This window comes from Nannospalax galili, unplaced genomic scaffold (genome assembly GCF_000622305.1).
Source record: "Nannospalax galili isolate Female #2095 unplaced genomic scaffold, S.galili_v1.0 scaffold583, whole genome shotgun sequence".
In the NCBI taxonomy this organism is placed as follows: Eukaryota; Metazoa; Chordata; class Mammalia; order Rodentia; family Spalacidae; genus Nannospalax; species Nannospalax galili.
This window is the reverse complement of record NW_008349469.1, coordinates 441,511-456,257: the sequence shown is the minus strand read 5'-3', so window position 1 is coordinate 456,257 and position 14,747 is coordinate 441,511. Positions and strand designations below refer to the sequence as shown.

Here is a 14,747-nt window from a genome sequence, read left to right as displayed (position 1 = left end):
AGAATAAAATAAAATAATATATAAAATATGGTACATACGGGGTATAAAACACATTGCACAGTGTCATTAACTGATGAAGCAGATGATGTCATCAAAACACAACAGAGTATTGGCCATCCCTGGACTGCCTCAAATTGTGTTTATCAGCTTTGAATTGTCAATTCGCTTGGAGAATGATGGGACTCAGTCAATGCAGAGAACATCAAATTGCAGGGTGTATCAATCTTTAACATGAGACAGGTCATGATATTTAAAGTTTTCATTGTAAAATAGTCATAAAATATTGAAAATATAGAATAATATTTATGAAATTCTGTAACCAAATGTCCAAAAGCTGTTTTCTGAACACACAGGAATGAGAGCAACTATATTCACAAAATGGTATTACTTTCATTTAATTCTTTCAGTTTTTTTTGTATTATTTTACTTTTAGTGAACACATTTCACTCCTGACACAAACTTTTTAAAGCTTTTTGGTGAATAATTTTCCATTTCTTCCTTGAGAGTGTTATTTATAACCACATATATTTGTGAGACATCTCTCTCTTCATACTAGTTTAAAATACCCTTATTTGAGCATTGTAATTTATAAATATTATAATTCCTGAATACATGTGTTAAGGTTCAGATAGCCCTGCCCCCTCACCAAAATGGTCATAATGACTTCTCATGCTCCTGAGAAAAGGGATCTGAGCTGATAAGCACCCTGGTCTTTGAAGTCAAGAGAAACAGACTTTTTCTCCACTGTTTCGCTAACACAGCAGGCTTCCCCTTTGATCTCTAAAAAGAACAGGTTTTAAAAGTCCTGCTCTCCCACTTCCCCCTCCCCACCCAACTTTAAAAAGATGTATATCTTCTCGCCTTCTGCAGGAAACAGAAGCCTCCCCCTTAAAGACCCCGGCTCACGACTCAAGGCAGACATTTTCCCTGCCTGGAAGGGAATCTGTCCCATGTGTTCCTTTGCTAATAAACTCTGCTTTCTCATTATCAACCCTATTTGTCATATGGCTAGTTTTTAATCTATCAGATGGTGCCCAAACATGGTTCTTATTTCAAGGGACCCACCTGGAGTTCTCCAGTGCCACTAACTTGCCTTTTGGGTACACTTCTTTTCTCTCCTCTCCCAAGCCCTCTGCTTTGTTTCCACCTCTTTCTGGCTCTCTTCACTGGCATACACACTCTGCCTTGCCTGCATCTTCTTTTAATCTCCTTTCCCAATGATTTTCGTCAGTCCCAGACACAACTATGGTCTCCTTGAGGGAACTGCTTCATCCCTTCCCTACCTTGGTTCCCTAACCCCACTTGCCATGGGCATCTCTCCCCCTCCCCACCTCCTTTGCCATGGGCCTGCAAGGTCTGCTGTTTTCCATCCCTTTTTCCTGTCTTTGTCCTCTTCCACTGCCTTTCTTCCCAACTTTACTAACATACAAATGCTCTGTATCCTTCTCCTCTCTCTCCCCCTCCCATACTAAAACTTTCTACTCCCTGCCATATGCCTGCCAGCCCACCACGTGTCTGACCTCCCATGCTGGCTTTAAACTTTCATGACCCCAAGGCTTTTATTTTCCTTCCCACTATTCACCCCCTCCAGGCAGCTGCCAAGATTGCCACCTCATCTGCCCTGGAAATTTTTTTTCTTTAACATTATAATGAAATGATGTTTCCAGCTGGTCCCATTCTTAAATCCTCTTATAAATTGTGGCTGAGAACCCTTTAGGGGACCCTTTCTCCCCATTTTGACCCAACTAGCCTAAACCACCTGGGCATCTTTGCTGGATCATTTAAACAATTTCAGGTGGCTTGTCCCATTGACAAACAGAAAAACGTTTTAAAAGCTTATTTTTCTCCTAAACGTTTTTTCTCAGTCAAAGTGGCTCAAAATTTTGACCTTAGGCCCTCTTGGGCATCAAGCAACTTGTGCTCAGGCACCTACTTTTCTAATTAGACCTAACAATTTAAAACTTCATTATAAATAAAAGGTCACAGGTAAGTCATACTCTTTCAGACCAATGAACACTGATTTATATGCCCTGTTCCTTCTGCTGCCCTCATGAGTTTCCTTTCCAGCATAGCTTGTGTCTACAAATTAAGAGCTCCTGAAAACTTGGCTTCCCATTCACAGCTACAATTGTTGGTGAGAAACATGGATTCCTTTGATTTGTTTTTCTATTTGGGTCACATATATATATATTCTGAGGGTACTTTCTTCTTTTATATCAAGTCTAACCTACCGATAGTTGGGTTGCCTAGGATTCTCCTGCAATTTATTTTTGTTTTCATTTCTTGATGATGTCATACAATAAACAATGCCTTTCCATTTCAGACTAAGGGAATAATGCCAGATCTACAAAATGGGAGTTTAAATTTTAACATAGTTTGGGCCTGTTTCTAAAGGGGATTACTTTGAGTTTTAACTTCTTCTATGGTAGATTTACAGTTTTTTAAAGATGATTGCTTCAAGTTTTTACATTGTTTGACATAATTATGTATATTTTAAAAGGAATTATTTTTAGGTTTTGACAGTGTTTGCATGACATCTTTATCTCGTAATGTCAAATGAATTATTTCATATTTTAACATCTTTTATATGGAATTTACTATTTTCTAAAAATGACTGCTTTAAATTCCTACTGTTTTACATAGTATATTTGTTAGTTTCTAGCCATTTGCCTTCAAGGTACAAAGGGAGCTGATACTTTGTGATGACTAGACCTGTGAAGCACATGGAAATTTGTTGTACTCCAGGGCCAAAACTTTACAAGAGACAAGCTACTACCAACACATAGGTACAACAATGAGAGGTAAAAAGTAATAACCTACTTGAATGAGAGGCTTGAGATGCTATCTCTACTGGTCTTAACTCCTCCCCTTTCTACATTATGATTCTAAGCCTGTTTTTCTCTGAAATAGAGTTGTTTCCCTCTCACTCAGATGATCTATCTGATACTCAGATGCTTTTGTTCCTGCCCTGTCATTCCCTGAGTGCTTTCTTTTTATAAAGTCAGGGTAATATTAATTATATTGGTAAATTGTCATGTGCTGTTTGAGCTCACTGAGATGCTGACTCTGGAGATAGGATTGGCCCTCCCACTTCAGACTCAAACGTATTTTCTCAAGATGTGTTCTCCAAGAACTTTCCAGGTTCATGCTGGCCCCCTGACCCTGTGATAAAGAGGGAAACAACAAAACAGCCTAAGAGTAAAGGCACTATGCAGTTGAGAACCGCCAAAGTGTAAATTAACAGAGGGTATTACTGACTATAATGAAACTAGCTAATGGAATTATTTTCAGTACTATTTAGATTTTATTTATTCTTAACCTAATCAGTTAGTTTCCTTTTGTCCTTCCTACCTCCTCTGATTTATGTTCTTAGATTGACAAAGTTTTATTAACTTCCTTCAGTTATTTAGCTCTTAAAAAAAAAAAAAGAAAGGAAAAGATGCTACCTCAAATGTATATGGATACTTAACTTTCTTTATACCATTAATTACCTATACAAAATGACATCTGAGTTGGTTGGGTAAAATCCTATTTGTTAAATATCATTTTTTGATTTAGTTTACTTTCACACTGTTTTAAGATATCATTTTGTTTGTCTACTTAAAAGGTATTTCAGTTTAAAAATGATAAATGAACCACATTCTCAACAAAGGCTATATAACTAAATATGTATATACAGTCAACATAAAGTTATGCTTCTTAAAATGAATTTACTTGGTATCATATTAATTTTTAAACTAAAATCTCGTACAAACTAAAAATGTTAAATGAACACCAATATATTATTTCTGCCAAAATATTCTCTCTTTAATATACAACATGGTTCCTGGTACTAAAATATACAAATCAATTTTAAGCACCTCTCTCCCTCTCTCTCTCTCTCTCTCTCTCTCTCTCTCTCTCTCTCTCTCTCTCTCTCTCTCTCTCTCTCTCTCTCTCTCTCTCTCTCTCTCACACACACACACACACACACACACACACACACACAAACACACACCACTGCCCTTATGGGGCTCTACTAAACCTCTACTATATCATCACCCTTCTGAGACTCATCTCTCCTCAGCCTCTACTAAACCTCGTGATCAACTTGTTCCACAAACTTCCCTCCCTTCTGGCTCACTGCATTTTTTTCTGCTTTTCTCCCATCCCATTCCTTGTACTTTGTCTCCATCTACTGGCTGGTTGTTCCATGCTCTCATTTCAGGGCTTCCACTCCTCTTGTTTGCCTCAAAATCACATGTGTTCAAAAACCCCTTCCTTTCTCTGGATATAGGATGCTATTTCCAGAGATAGGAATACTCACTGCTTCCTGTCCAGGACAGGATCTCGCTTTTTCTCTCCCTGGTTATCTAATTGTGGGACACCACCTCCTGGGACTTGGAAACAACTTGAAAATAATAACTCCAACCCACGAAACAGAAAAGGATGCTTTGTTTTGGTGCATGGTACTACTTGCTCTCATTTTGCATGACTGATGCCAAACCCCTTTTCCTCCTTCTCCTTCCCTGTCTCTCTCTTCCTCATCTGCTGTTCTTTCCTGCCTGGACTCGTGATCCTGCCTCCACTCCCTATGGAGATGGGATTTTCTTTGTCTCCCATCTGCTTGGTCCTGTCTCTACCTCCTATCCACTTGCTCAGTTCTTTCTCTATCTCCTCTTCACTCTGTACTTAATCTGTCACTATGGGAACAACCCACTCAAAGTCTTTGGGGTCTCACATCTCTTGCTTGTCTTCCTAAATCATTAAAACAACTAGGAATTTCAGATAAAATCAGGCCAACACACCCAAAGTTCCTGTGCACCACTGCCTGGCCTCAGTATGAGTTAGACAATAACTGTTTGGCCAGACAATGAAACCTTAAATTTCAATATTTTGAGAGATTTAGTAATTTTCTGCCATCATAAAGGCAAAAGGCCGAATTACCATACATCTAAGCTTCCTTTGGTCTCCGTGCTCATTCGTCCCTCTGGGTCAAATGTTCTTCCCATCAGGTTCGTCTGGCTAATACAGATTCATGGGATCCAAACACCCCAGGGGCCTCTGCCCCCTACTCTACCTCAGCTTTTGATCTTACCATATCCAATGAACTGCCTCTGATTAGGATCTATCCCAAACCTCCTCCTGCTCTCCAGCCTGAGGCAAAGCCAAGTCCTCCCCATGCTCTCCCCCTGCTATACTCTCCCTTGCCTCCCATTGTAGGTCCCAACCCATCTCTCCTCCTTTCTCCAATTCAAACTCTCTCTCCGTGCCATGACCTTTCCCCTCTCCAGTGCCTCACTAAGTCCATCACCTGCTCTCTTTCCACCAATTCTCCTCTCCTTGAGGAAATCCACAACCTTAAACACCTCCTTGCCAAATATTCCCTACTGTCCCCTATTCTGGCTTCTAGCTCAAATAACCTGTTTATCCCTCCTGTATCTAACTTCTACTTTTATTCCAAACCCTGTCTCTAATACCCCTGCCCCTGTGTCCCCTCATGGACAGGACACACCTCCCATCTCTCCCACTCCAAGTTATAAAGTCTGAACAGGTTTATAGCATAGTTTTCTTTGATTATACTGGAAGTTGTAAACATCAATTTGATAATATTTAACTATTTACCAACTGCTTTTTTCCAGCTAAAGCAAGGTTTTGGTAGACCACTCTCTAAACTACATATGGTAAAAGATTTACCCAGAAACTTATAAAACACAATATATACAGAGGTAATATTAACTTATTCCATTATGTACATAATTTAGATTCCATGTTATTTTAATAAGATGATGCTACACATTACTTTCTTCTGAGTCAAACAACTATCATCTTCATGACTTTAGCTGTGTCCACTAACAAAATAATCATCACAATTGGAGTTGTTGACTTAAGTATTTAACTAAAAGTGGAGGGGTAAACAGGGTCATTGAACCCTCACCTGAGTATCCAGCTGGTCTTTCCTGCCAACTGTATACAATTTGTCCCTAATCACATGGTATCCTGGGTTTGGGGAAGACTAAAGTATATTATCTGGAAAAGGCTAGGGAGAGAAGACTTGATCCATGCTGGGTTAAGGCTTTCCAATGTAAATACTCTCAAGTCACTCATATACCTCAACAACCCCTCAGTCATCTCTGTAAGTAAGCTCAGTAAATTCATTGTTTCCACAGAAAGATACTAATGTAATCAAACATTGGTTTGATACTACAACCTAAAAAGGGCAAAAATGTTGCTTAGTATCCCCAGGAAAAGAATTCTCACAACAGATGAAAAATTTGTTTGTTAATGTTATTGGGTCTCATGGTTATTTAAAAAAATTTTGGAAAACTGGAGGATGTTGGAAGGATATGAGAATGGAGATATTCTTAAAGAAGGATTTGTGTATGAAAATTATGATGGCCGGATAGTTCCAGAACTGAGAGAGAAATGAGAGAGCTGGGCAGATGATAAAGGTCTGTGTAGGATTGCTGCAATATAACAAGGGTGAGACAAGGATAATTTGTAGACAATCTTGAAATTTCTAAGATCACAGCTTAGTCAACTAGTCCTAGGATGTCTAGTCGAAGTTTATTTAAGGATGTTGCCCAAGCTTTATCTACATAGCACATGGTAATTAATGTACCAAGACTGATGTAACTAACCTTGTTGGATGTTTAATAGCCAGACTCTAAGGCCTATATTTATCTGGTCAGAGGGACTTAAAGGGACAAATTTTTGTTCCTTTCTCTCCAAGGTCAAACAAGTTCCAGGGGCTATGGCGCATCTCTCAAAATGTCCTGTAACTTTGGTGAGTCACCTGTCCTCTTGTTCAGGGAGACCATGGAGACCCCAGAAGATGAACTTGAACCAGTGTCCAGTATGCAAAGAGGAGGGTCAACCCAGATGAAATATTTCCTCCATGCTTCCAAATGAAGCCCTGGTCAAGCAAGACCTTTTGACTAATCTTCACATAGATGGAGCTGATAAAAGAAAAGGCTGAGGATCCAGGGGTTTCCCCCAAGCCCATGTGACCCCTGAGTACCAAATCCTCATACAAACTTAAGAGTAAAAATAAATTGGTTTATTTGGGCCAACAGCATGTTCTTAAACACCCAAAAGGAAAGTATAGCCAAAATTAAAGTCATTAGTTTATTTTAAGGGTTCAAGGGATTACACAACCCAGACATTAGACATAAGTTCTTATGTTATTTAGACAATTATCTCTCATTGATGATTTTGTTCCTAATAAGGCAATGTTACTCAGATGAAAGACTTCAAATCTTGGTTTACAATACTGTAGTGCCCACTTACAGTGATGGCTAAATTTGTTTTTTCTCCTTATCTAGAAGCCTTTGAGAGGTAACTGACACTGATTCTTGCCACTCCAACAGCTATCAAAATGCCTGAAAACAAATCCTGAGTCCATCATTCTTGAGTTCAGCCCTGGCAGAAGAAAAAAAATGAAAAATGAGTTATTACCTTGGTGCTAACCATTGCTCCTTGCCTTTTCAGATATTTTCAGGACCAAATCCAAAAACTAGCTCTTACCACTTTTAATCAGCTGTTACTTTCCTTCCCATGTACACAAGCACCTGTCAACCATCAAGGACCCTCTTGAGATGCATGAAGAGGGAATCCCTGCTGTCTAACCAACCCCTAATCCAGCACCCCCCCCCACATCAACCCTGTCCAGTAGGAAGTAGCAAGACAGCAAGGGCTCCCCCATCTTATAACACAAAAGGCTGGAATGTTAAGGTTCAGATATCCCTGCCCCTCACCAACAGGGTCTCAAAGACTTCTCACATTCCTGAGAAAAGGGAACACAGCTGATATGCACCCTGGCCTTTGAATTCAAGAAAAGCAGACTTTTCTCCACTGTTTGGCCAACACAGTAGGCTTCCCCCTTTGATCTCTAAAGAGAACAGGTTTTAACAGTCCCACTCTCCCACTTCCCTGGCACAACTTAAAAAAAAAAGAAAAAAGCAGAAGCCTCCCCCTTAAAAGACCCCAGCTCGCAACCAGGGCAGACATTTTCCCTTCCTAGAAGGGAATCTGTCCCATGTTTTCCTTTGCTAATAAACTGCTTTCTCCTGATCACCCTATTCATCATACGACTACTTTTTTATCTATCAATATATATTTATTAATTGTCTAATATATAAATTCATGTGTATATGTTAATTTTAGTGCATTTGAGAGAAGACAGAGTGATTGTTGTCTTTATTTTGAGGCTCCCAGTGAAGGGAAAAAGAAAAAAATAAAGCAAAAAGCTGTGATATCAGTCCTTCAACTTTGGTCTTTGAAAGTCTGACTAATGGTTGCTTAGTAATGTTCCCCTGAGGCTGAGGTTAACCTTAACCTTACGTTGCAGGAGTCTCAGTTCTCTTTCCTGAGGTGCTCCAGGCAGAGAGCTAATACAGAGCTGGCTCTTCTTATACTTGCAGCAGCTTCCTGGGATCCTGTTGGACCACAGTGTTCTAAGAAAATTTCCATTTTATTTTAAGATAAGTAAAATATCTAGGTGATTCAATTTAAAGAGAAATGAAAGGACAAAAATTTGGGAATGATAATCTAAATGAAAATAAATGCAACAATAAAGTTTTCAGACCCTTGGATGTATTTCTTCATATTTGTAAGAATAAAATGGGACTTGACCCAATTTTAGGCTGGTGATATTAGAAGTTGTTTTTCACTTTTTTTCCTAACAACTTTGACTGCTGGTAAGTATTCCTAAAATATAAATGGTTTGCATTAGTTAAAATGAAACAGAAACTTTCTTAAAGGAATGTCTGTGCATATATCTTTTGGCACTTACACAAGTGATATTAGGATTTATGGAAATGAAAATAAAGAGTTGAATGGGAAAGTCTACACGCAATGCTCAAATTTACAATTGGATTTTAATTGTTAGTTTGGAAAAACAGGAAGCCTCATGAATAATTATGTCTTCATGTAGTCAAAGTCCTGAAAAAAGTGAAGTTTATGTCTAATTAGTTTTAACGGCCACTACAAAAAAATGAACTGTAACATATATTAAACCTGATTTCTTTTAGTTCATTGTATGCCTAAGATTTTGTCTGTGTTTACTGTTTTAATTATAAACAGGAATTCAGGGCCAGGAGCACCCCGTTTGAACCAAACCATATTGAAAAAAGTCATACAGTCAGCATGCACTTGCAATGAATTCACTTAAAATACTAGATCTTCACAGCAAGTCACTCTAAAATTAGTGGAAAATAGTGGAATTACAGTGTGACATTTCAGCTAGGGTAAATATGATATTAAAGGAGAACATTTAGAATAGTACCCTTTGGTTTTTTTAATATTTTATTTTTATGTGTTTGTGTATATTGGCTGCATGTATGTAAGTGCACCCATGTCATGCAATGCCCTCAGAGGACAGGAAAGGGCATCTGTTCCCCTGGAAGTGGAGTTCAGATGTTGGTTGGCCTCCATAATTAAACCTGGATTTTCTGCAAGAGCAGCCAATGCTATAACCCCTGAGCCATCTCTCCAGCACCCAAAGGCTATGATCGTGTTTACTCCAGGTTTGTGCATGAGGCTAAAGTGGTAACCACTGCACTATAAACCGCTGACCCTGTTACATCATATTCAAATGTCACTTTAGCTATAAGGGTTTTTTAAGATACATAATTTTTATGGCCAAGTACTGTATATAACAACTTAAGAATCGACAAACAAGCCAAACATTTTACTAAGCCATTCAATATGATATCAACTTTGATTTCTCAACAGTTCAGGGCAGTTCACTATGAACACCTGGAATTACACAAATGAACCCGATGACTTCATCCTCATGGGACTGACAGATTCCAAGGAGGTCCAGCTGGTCCTCTCTGTGCTGTTTCTCTTGATATACCTGGTTACTGTGCTGGGAAACACAGGGATGATTCTCATCATTTGTCTCGATGCCCAGCTTCATATCCCCATGTATTTCTTTCTCACCCACCTGTCATTCCTGGACCTCAGTTACTCAACTATTGTCACCCCCAAAACCTTAGAGAACATGCTGACTTCCACCAAGACTATCTCTTTCATGGGCTGCTTCACTCAGATGTATTTTTTTGTCCTCCTGGCGGGTGCTGAATGCTTTATTCTCACATCAATGGCCATTGATCGCTTTGTAGCTATCTGTAATCCCCTACACTATCCAGTTCTTATGTCCACAAAACACTGCCATGCTCTCCTCTTTGGGTCTTACATGATTGGAGCTGTAGATTCCTGTGTCTATGTACTTTGCATGAGTACACTGAATTTCTGCAACTCCAATATAATCCATCATTTTTTCTGTGACACATCCCCAGTTTTAATACTGTCTTGTAATGATACATATGACATTGAAATCATTATATTTATTTTTGCTGGTTCCACTCTCTTAGTATCTTTTATCACTGTATCTGCATCCTATGTGTCAATTTTCTCTACAATTTTGAAACTCAGTTCCACTTCAGGAAAGCAAAAAGCCTTCTCCACATGTGCCTCTCATCTCCTGGGAGTCACCATCTTTTATGGTACTATGATCTTTACGTATTTAAAGCCAAGTAAGTCCTATTCATTGGGAAAGGATCAAGTGGCTTCTGTATTTTACACCATTGTGATCCCCATGCTGAACCCACTCATTTATAGTCTCAGAAACAAGGAAGTAAAAAGTTCTCTCATTAGGGTCATAGAGAAAATGAAGGGATCCAAGTAATTAAGATGACAGGATTGCTAGGCCTTTAAATTCTTCACTGTTTCCTATTGAGCCCTTCATTGGACTCTTTGTCTCCATAAAAGCAATTGAAAGCCTTCTTTAAAAGTCAGTTTCCCCTACACAAACATATTCTTAGACATTTCCAGTAATGCAATTTTAGAGGTTTGGATCAAAATTTAAAATGAGGAAATAGGGGCTGGAGAGATGGCTCAGCAGTTAAGAACACTGATGGCTCTTGCAGAAGACCCAGGTTTAAATCCCAACACCCACATGGTAGCTAACAACTGTCTGTAACTCCAGTTCCAGGGGATCTGATGGCCTCGCCTGTCCTCCAAGGGCATTGCACGACATGAGTGCACTTACCTACATTCAGGCAATACCTGCACACACATTAAAAAAAAAAATTAAAAATTAAATGGGGAAATACATGTTAGTACACAAATGTGTATTTGTTAAACATATAATATTTCAGGCATACTGAAATTTTACATGATTATGTCATGAGAAAAATAACTTTGCACAGTGATAACAGTTTCAAAACTTATGAAAATGCTTGTTAGTTGACAATCACTGAAAATCAGTGAAAGATTTAATTCAATATTATCATCCATACAAGACAAAAAATAATTACAAGTCCATTGATAAGAAAATGGATATAGTGTATTTAAGGCAGTAATCACAATTGACTATTAGCAGTAGAAAACTGACATCCATGATATATTTTTAAAGCTTAAATGCTTTTATTTAAAGAAGAGTCGCTAGTGTCTTAAAAATTGTTTTCTTTTCATTTGATCTACAAACACATAGAGCTGAAAATTAATGTAACCATTAGGTCAATATGGATTCAGAGAAAATTGTGAAAATAAAATTAAGTTATAGGCTAATGAGTATGCTAATGTTGATGACAATTTGGAAAATATTTAGTTACAAAGGAAGAGAAAAACCTTAGCAATTGTTAACACTCATGTGTAGGATCTTCTCATTTAAAAATTGTGAATGTATCACTGTATATGACAAATGCAAACAAACATACATTTTTTTGTATATTTTGCTCTTTTTAGCTTTCACTAAAAAGTTTAATATTTGATAATCTCTTTGTCCTTTATAGCTCTGAGATGATGAGCTTCAGTTCATTATATGGGCAAAAATGTTATTGGACTATGGCAGTGTTTTAAACCTGATAAACTGTAAATTTATCAAGTTAACAAAATCTTCATGAGTTAATACCACTTACGTGTGAGGGTGTTCAATATCTGAAAATCTTCCCATTCTGAGATATATCAGTCAGCTTTGGGATATTGATTCTCTCTTCTTTGTCTGATTACTTTTGGCTTCTTGAATTTAACTTCTTGAATGAAATGTGTGACAAATCATTTTATACCTTAAAAATGAAATACACTAAAATGGAAAATTGAAAAGTTATATTTTTGTTTCATGGCAGGAATTTTTATCAAAGAGAGCACAAACATTTTGTTTATTTAAAAGTGTTTTCTACATACCCTGTAAGTGTATTTTGAAACATCATTTTTCTGTTTATGCATTATTTTAAGGGATATTATTTTATTTTCAAATACTAAAATTTTGTTGCTAATGCCTGCAATTACTATGTATTTTCAATCCAACAGATATGATTATATAAAATATTTATTTTGAAATTTATGCTAATTATTAATGAAAGTCAATATTTGATCATTTTCCCCCTAAAATTCTTCCTAACGTTTAGTATATAATGATTTAACAAATTTTCTCAAATTTCAAACAGCTATGTAATTTTTTGAAATTCTTGCAGGTACATATTAGATTCCCTTACTTACTTAATCTACTTCAGTGACCGATCATTCTACACCAGTTCCACAGAAAAGTACTATGACTTAATATTGTCTATTGTTTGTGTTGTGTAACATCTATTTTCATTGTTATTCTTGCTAATATGTTTGTGGTTATAAATAATTTTATAAAGGTTTAGAGCTCACTCATACACAGTTTTGGGTCATTTTCTATCTTTTCATCCTTCATATACCTTCTCAGTTTTTAATGAACTCTTTTTCTTTTGCATTCACATTTTAAAATGATTTTAAATTGCTTTCATTTCTTTGTATTTCCATGATTCAGAAATCAATACCATCTCTTTCTGTTGGCAAAAATGGTGGACAGAATCTGTTACTTTTTAGTTAACATGAAATTGAGCATACTAGTAAATTATAAATAAAACTACCTTATCTCTATTTAACAAAAGTTCTTTTTTATTATGTGATTATATAATTATAATCTGTAATCGACATGAAACATTTGTATTTGTACTTGGCCTATAATTTCATTATATTTTTCTTACATATTACACTTCTTATGTGATACTGTCTGAAATAGTATATGTATTATTCCAGGCCATATTTACATGCTAAACTGCTACATAATGGGATTATTGTATTTTAAAAAACTTCAATGTGTCATGGAAAAATATTGTTCTTGCCTCAAAATCAATTCTGGATACAATGGCACTGGTCAAAACCATTTTCAATCCCAGAACACAGGAGACACAGAAGCAGGTTTGCCACAAGCTCAGGGAGAGCCCAAGGTACACACCAAGTACCAGGTCATTCTGGAATACCCAGCAAGATCCAGTCTGAAAAAAGACATTGCTGAAAAAAAATACTCATAATAAATATGCCTTGTTCTGTCTTTAGTGTTTCATGTAATGTTCAAAGGACTTTAGATATATAATTAACATTATTGTTAAGTGAGTAGCACCCATAAACAAATTTAAAACCCATGTTGCAACGGACCAGCCCAGACTGGAGCACTCAGTCTGATGGGATCAGGGAATCAGATAGTGGGCAAGGATTGGGCGAGTGACAAACAGACACAACACAAGAGATGGTTGATGATCTGAATGTAATTTTCTAAAGTGGAGCATCAGATTTTATACAAATTACAGAACAAGATTGTGCAAGCATCAGGTTGATTTCATGGTTAATCATTTTCTTAGAAATACAATTCAAAATCAAAGCAATACAGTACAGTTTACAGTGTTCTTATCTAATTAATCAGAGGCTATATTGCTTGTCCCTTTTCCCTCAGTGGTTTGGCAACGCCAGCTACTTATGAACTTCGTGGTTAGTAGTTTTATGGCTCCATTTTCTCGATACTATCTTAATTCTGAGGTTTCAGTGGCCGAGGCCAATGACTAGGTCAGTGAAGTTGTGAAATAGCATCTTCCTTATAATAACTCCATAAGGAGAGCATATTTTCCTATTCTTTCTTTCCATGTTTCTTATACTGCCTGTAATTGTTCAAGTATACTTTGCTGCTGACTTGTAGTAAAGGCACCAAGGTGGTCTGGATCTAGCTAACCTATCCATAAACTATAGTGAATATCATGAAACTTTCCTTCCTTGAATATTTACCCATCTATTATTTCTTTCATAAACTCCTGTATGAGGAAGTGGTTCATCAGTGGGCTTGGGGATTCTAAATATGCTCTCCTTTCCCTTAAGGGGATGCCATAGCCTACCTCTCCCTAACTCGTAGGCAATTCCAAAGTCCGTCTTAACTGTAGGCAGCAATCTTCCTTTAGTATCCCTTTGATCTCCTTGAGTCAACTCTAGGGACTGAAGCAGGGGGATTATATACTAATAATTCTTGTTGTATCTTATCTATAATTTTTCAAGGTTGCCCATTCTTAGCTACTTATTGTTTGAAACAAGAGAGGAGCATTTGGAGGAAGTCTAATATTGGGTAACTGAGTTCCCAGGAAATCATCTGTATCTAGTCTCTCTTCAGGTGGGCCTAATGACCTGAGTAGGCACAAAGCAGTTCCCCTATGAGGAAAGAACAGGAATAAAGACAGCAATAAAGACAGGAACTAAAGCATAATGGCCAAGGACACAGCATGCTTTTTTAACACAGCCATTCTCCAGGAAGCATTCTTCCTTTGAAGTTTTCTCAGCCTCAACCCACGAAGAGTACCTCACGCGGGCTCCACTGGAGGTGGCGTGACACTATGTAATAGAAATCTATGCCTTATTTGGAAGATTAACATCTTACGGTTGTTACTAGACTATATATATATATATAT

At 37.3% G+C, this 14,747-nt stretch overlaps 1 protein-coding gene across 1 annotated transcript; it reads left to right on the top strand.

Annotated features, from left to right (window-relative positions):
• Window positions 1-9,730: 9,730 nt before the first annotated feature.
• Window positions 9,731-10,672, top strand: LOC103745045 (olfactory receptor 8H1-like). The gene has a single exon (XM_008846943.1). It carries the CDS (start codon window positions 9,731-9,733, stop codon window positions 10,670-10,672), a length of 942 nt encoding a protein of 313 aa, XP_008845165.1.
• Window positions 10,673-14,747: the final 4,075 nt, after the last annotated feature.

Excerpts from the sequence above, each read along its gene's own strand:
- LOC103745045 (XM_008846943.1), top strand. The coding sequence starts at position 9,731 with ATGAACACCTGGAATTACACAAATGAACCCGATGACTTCATCCTCATG.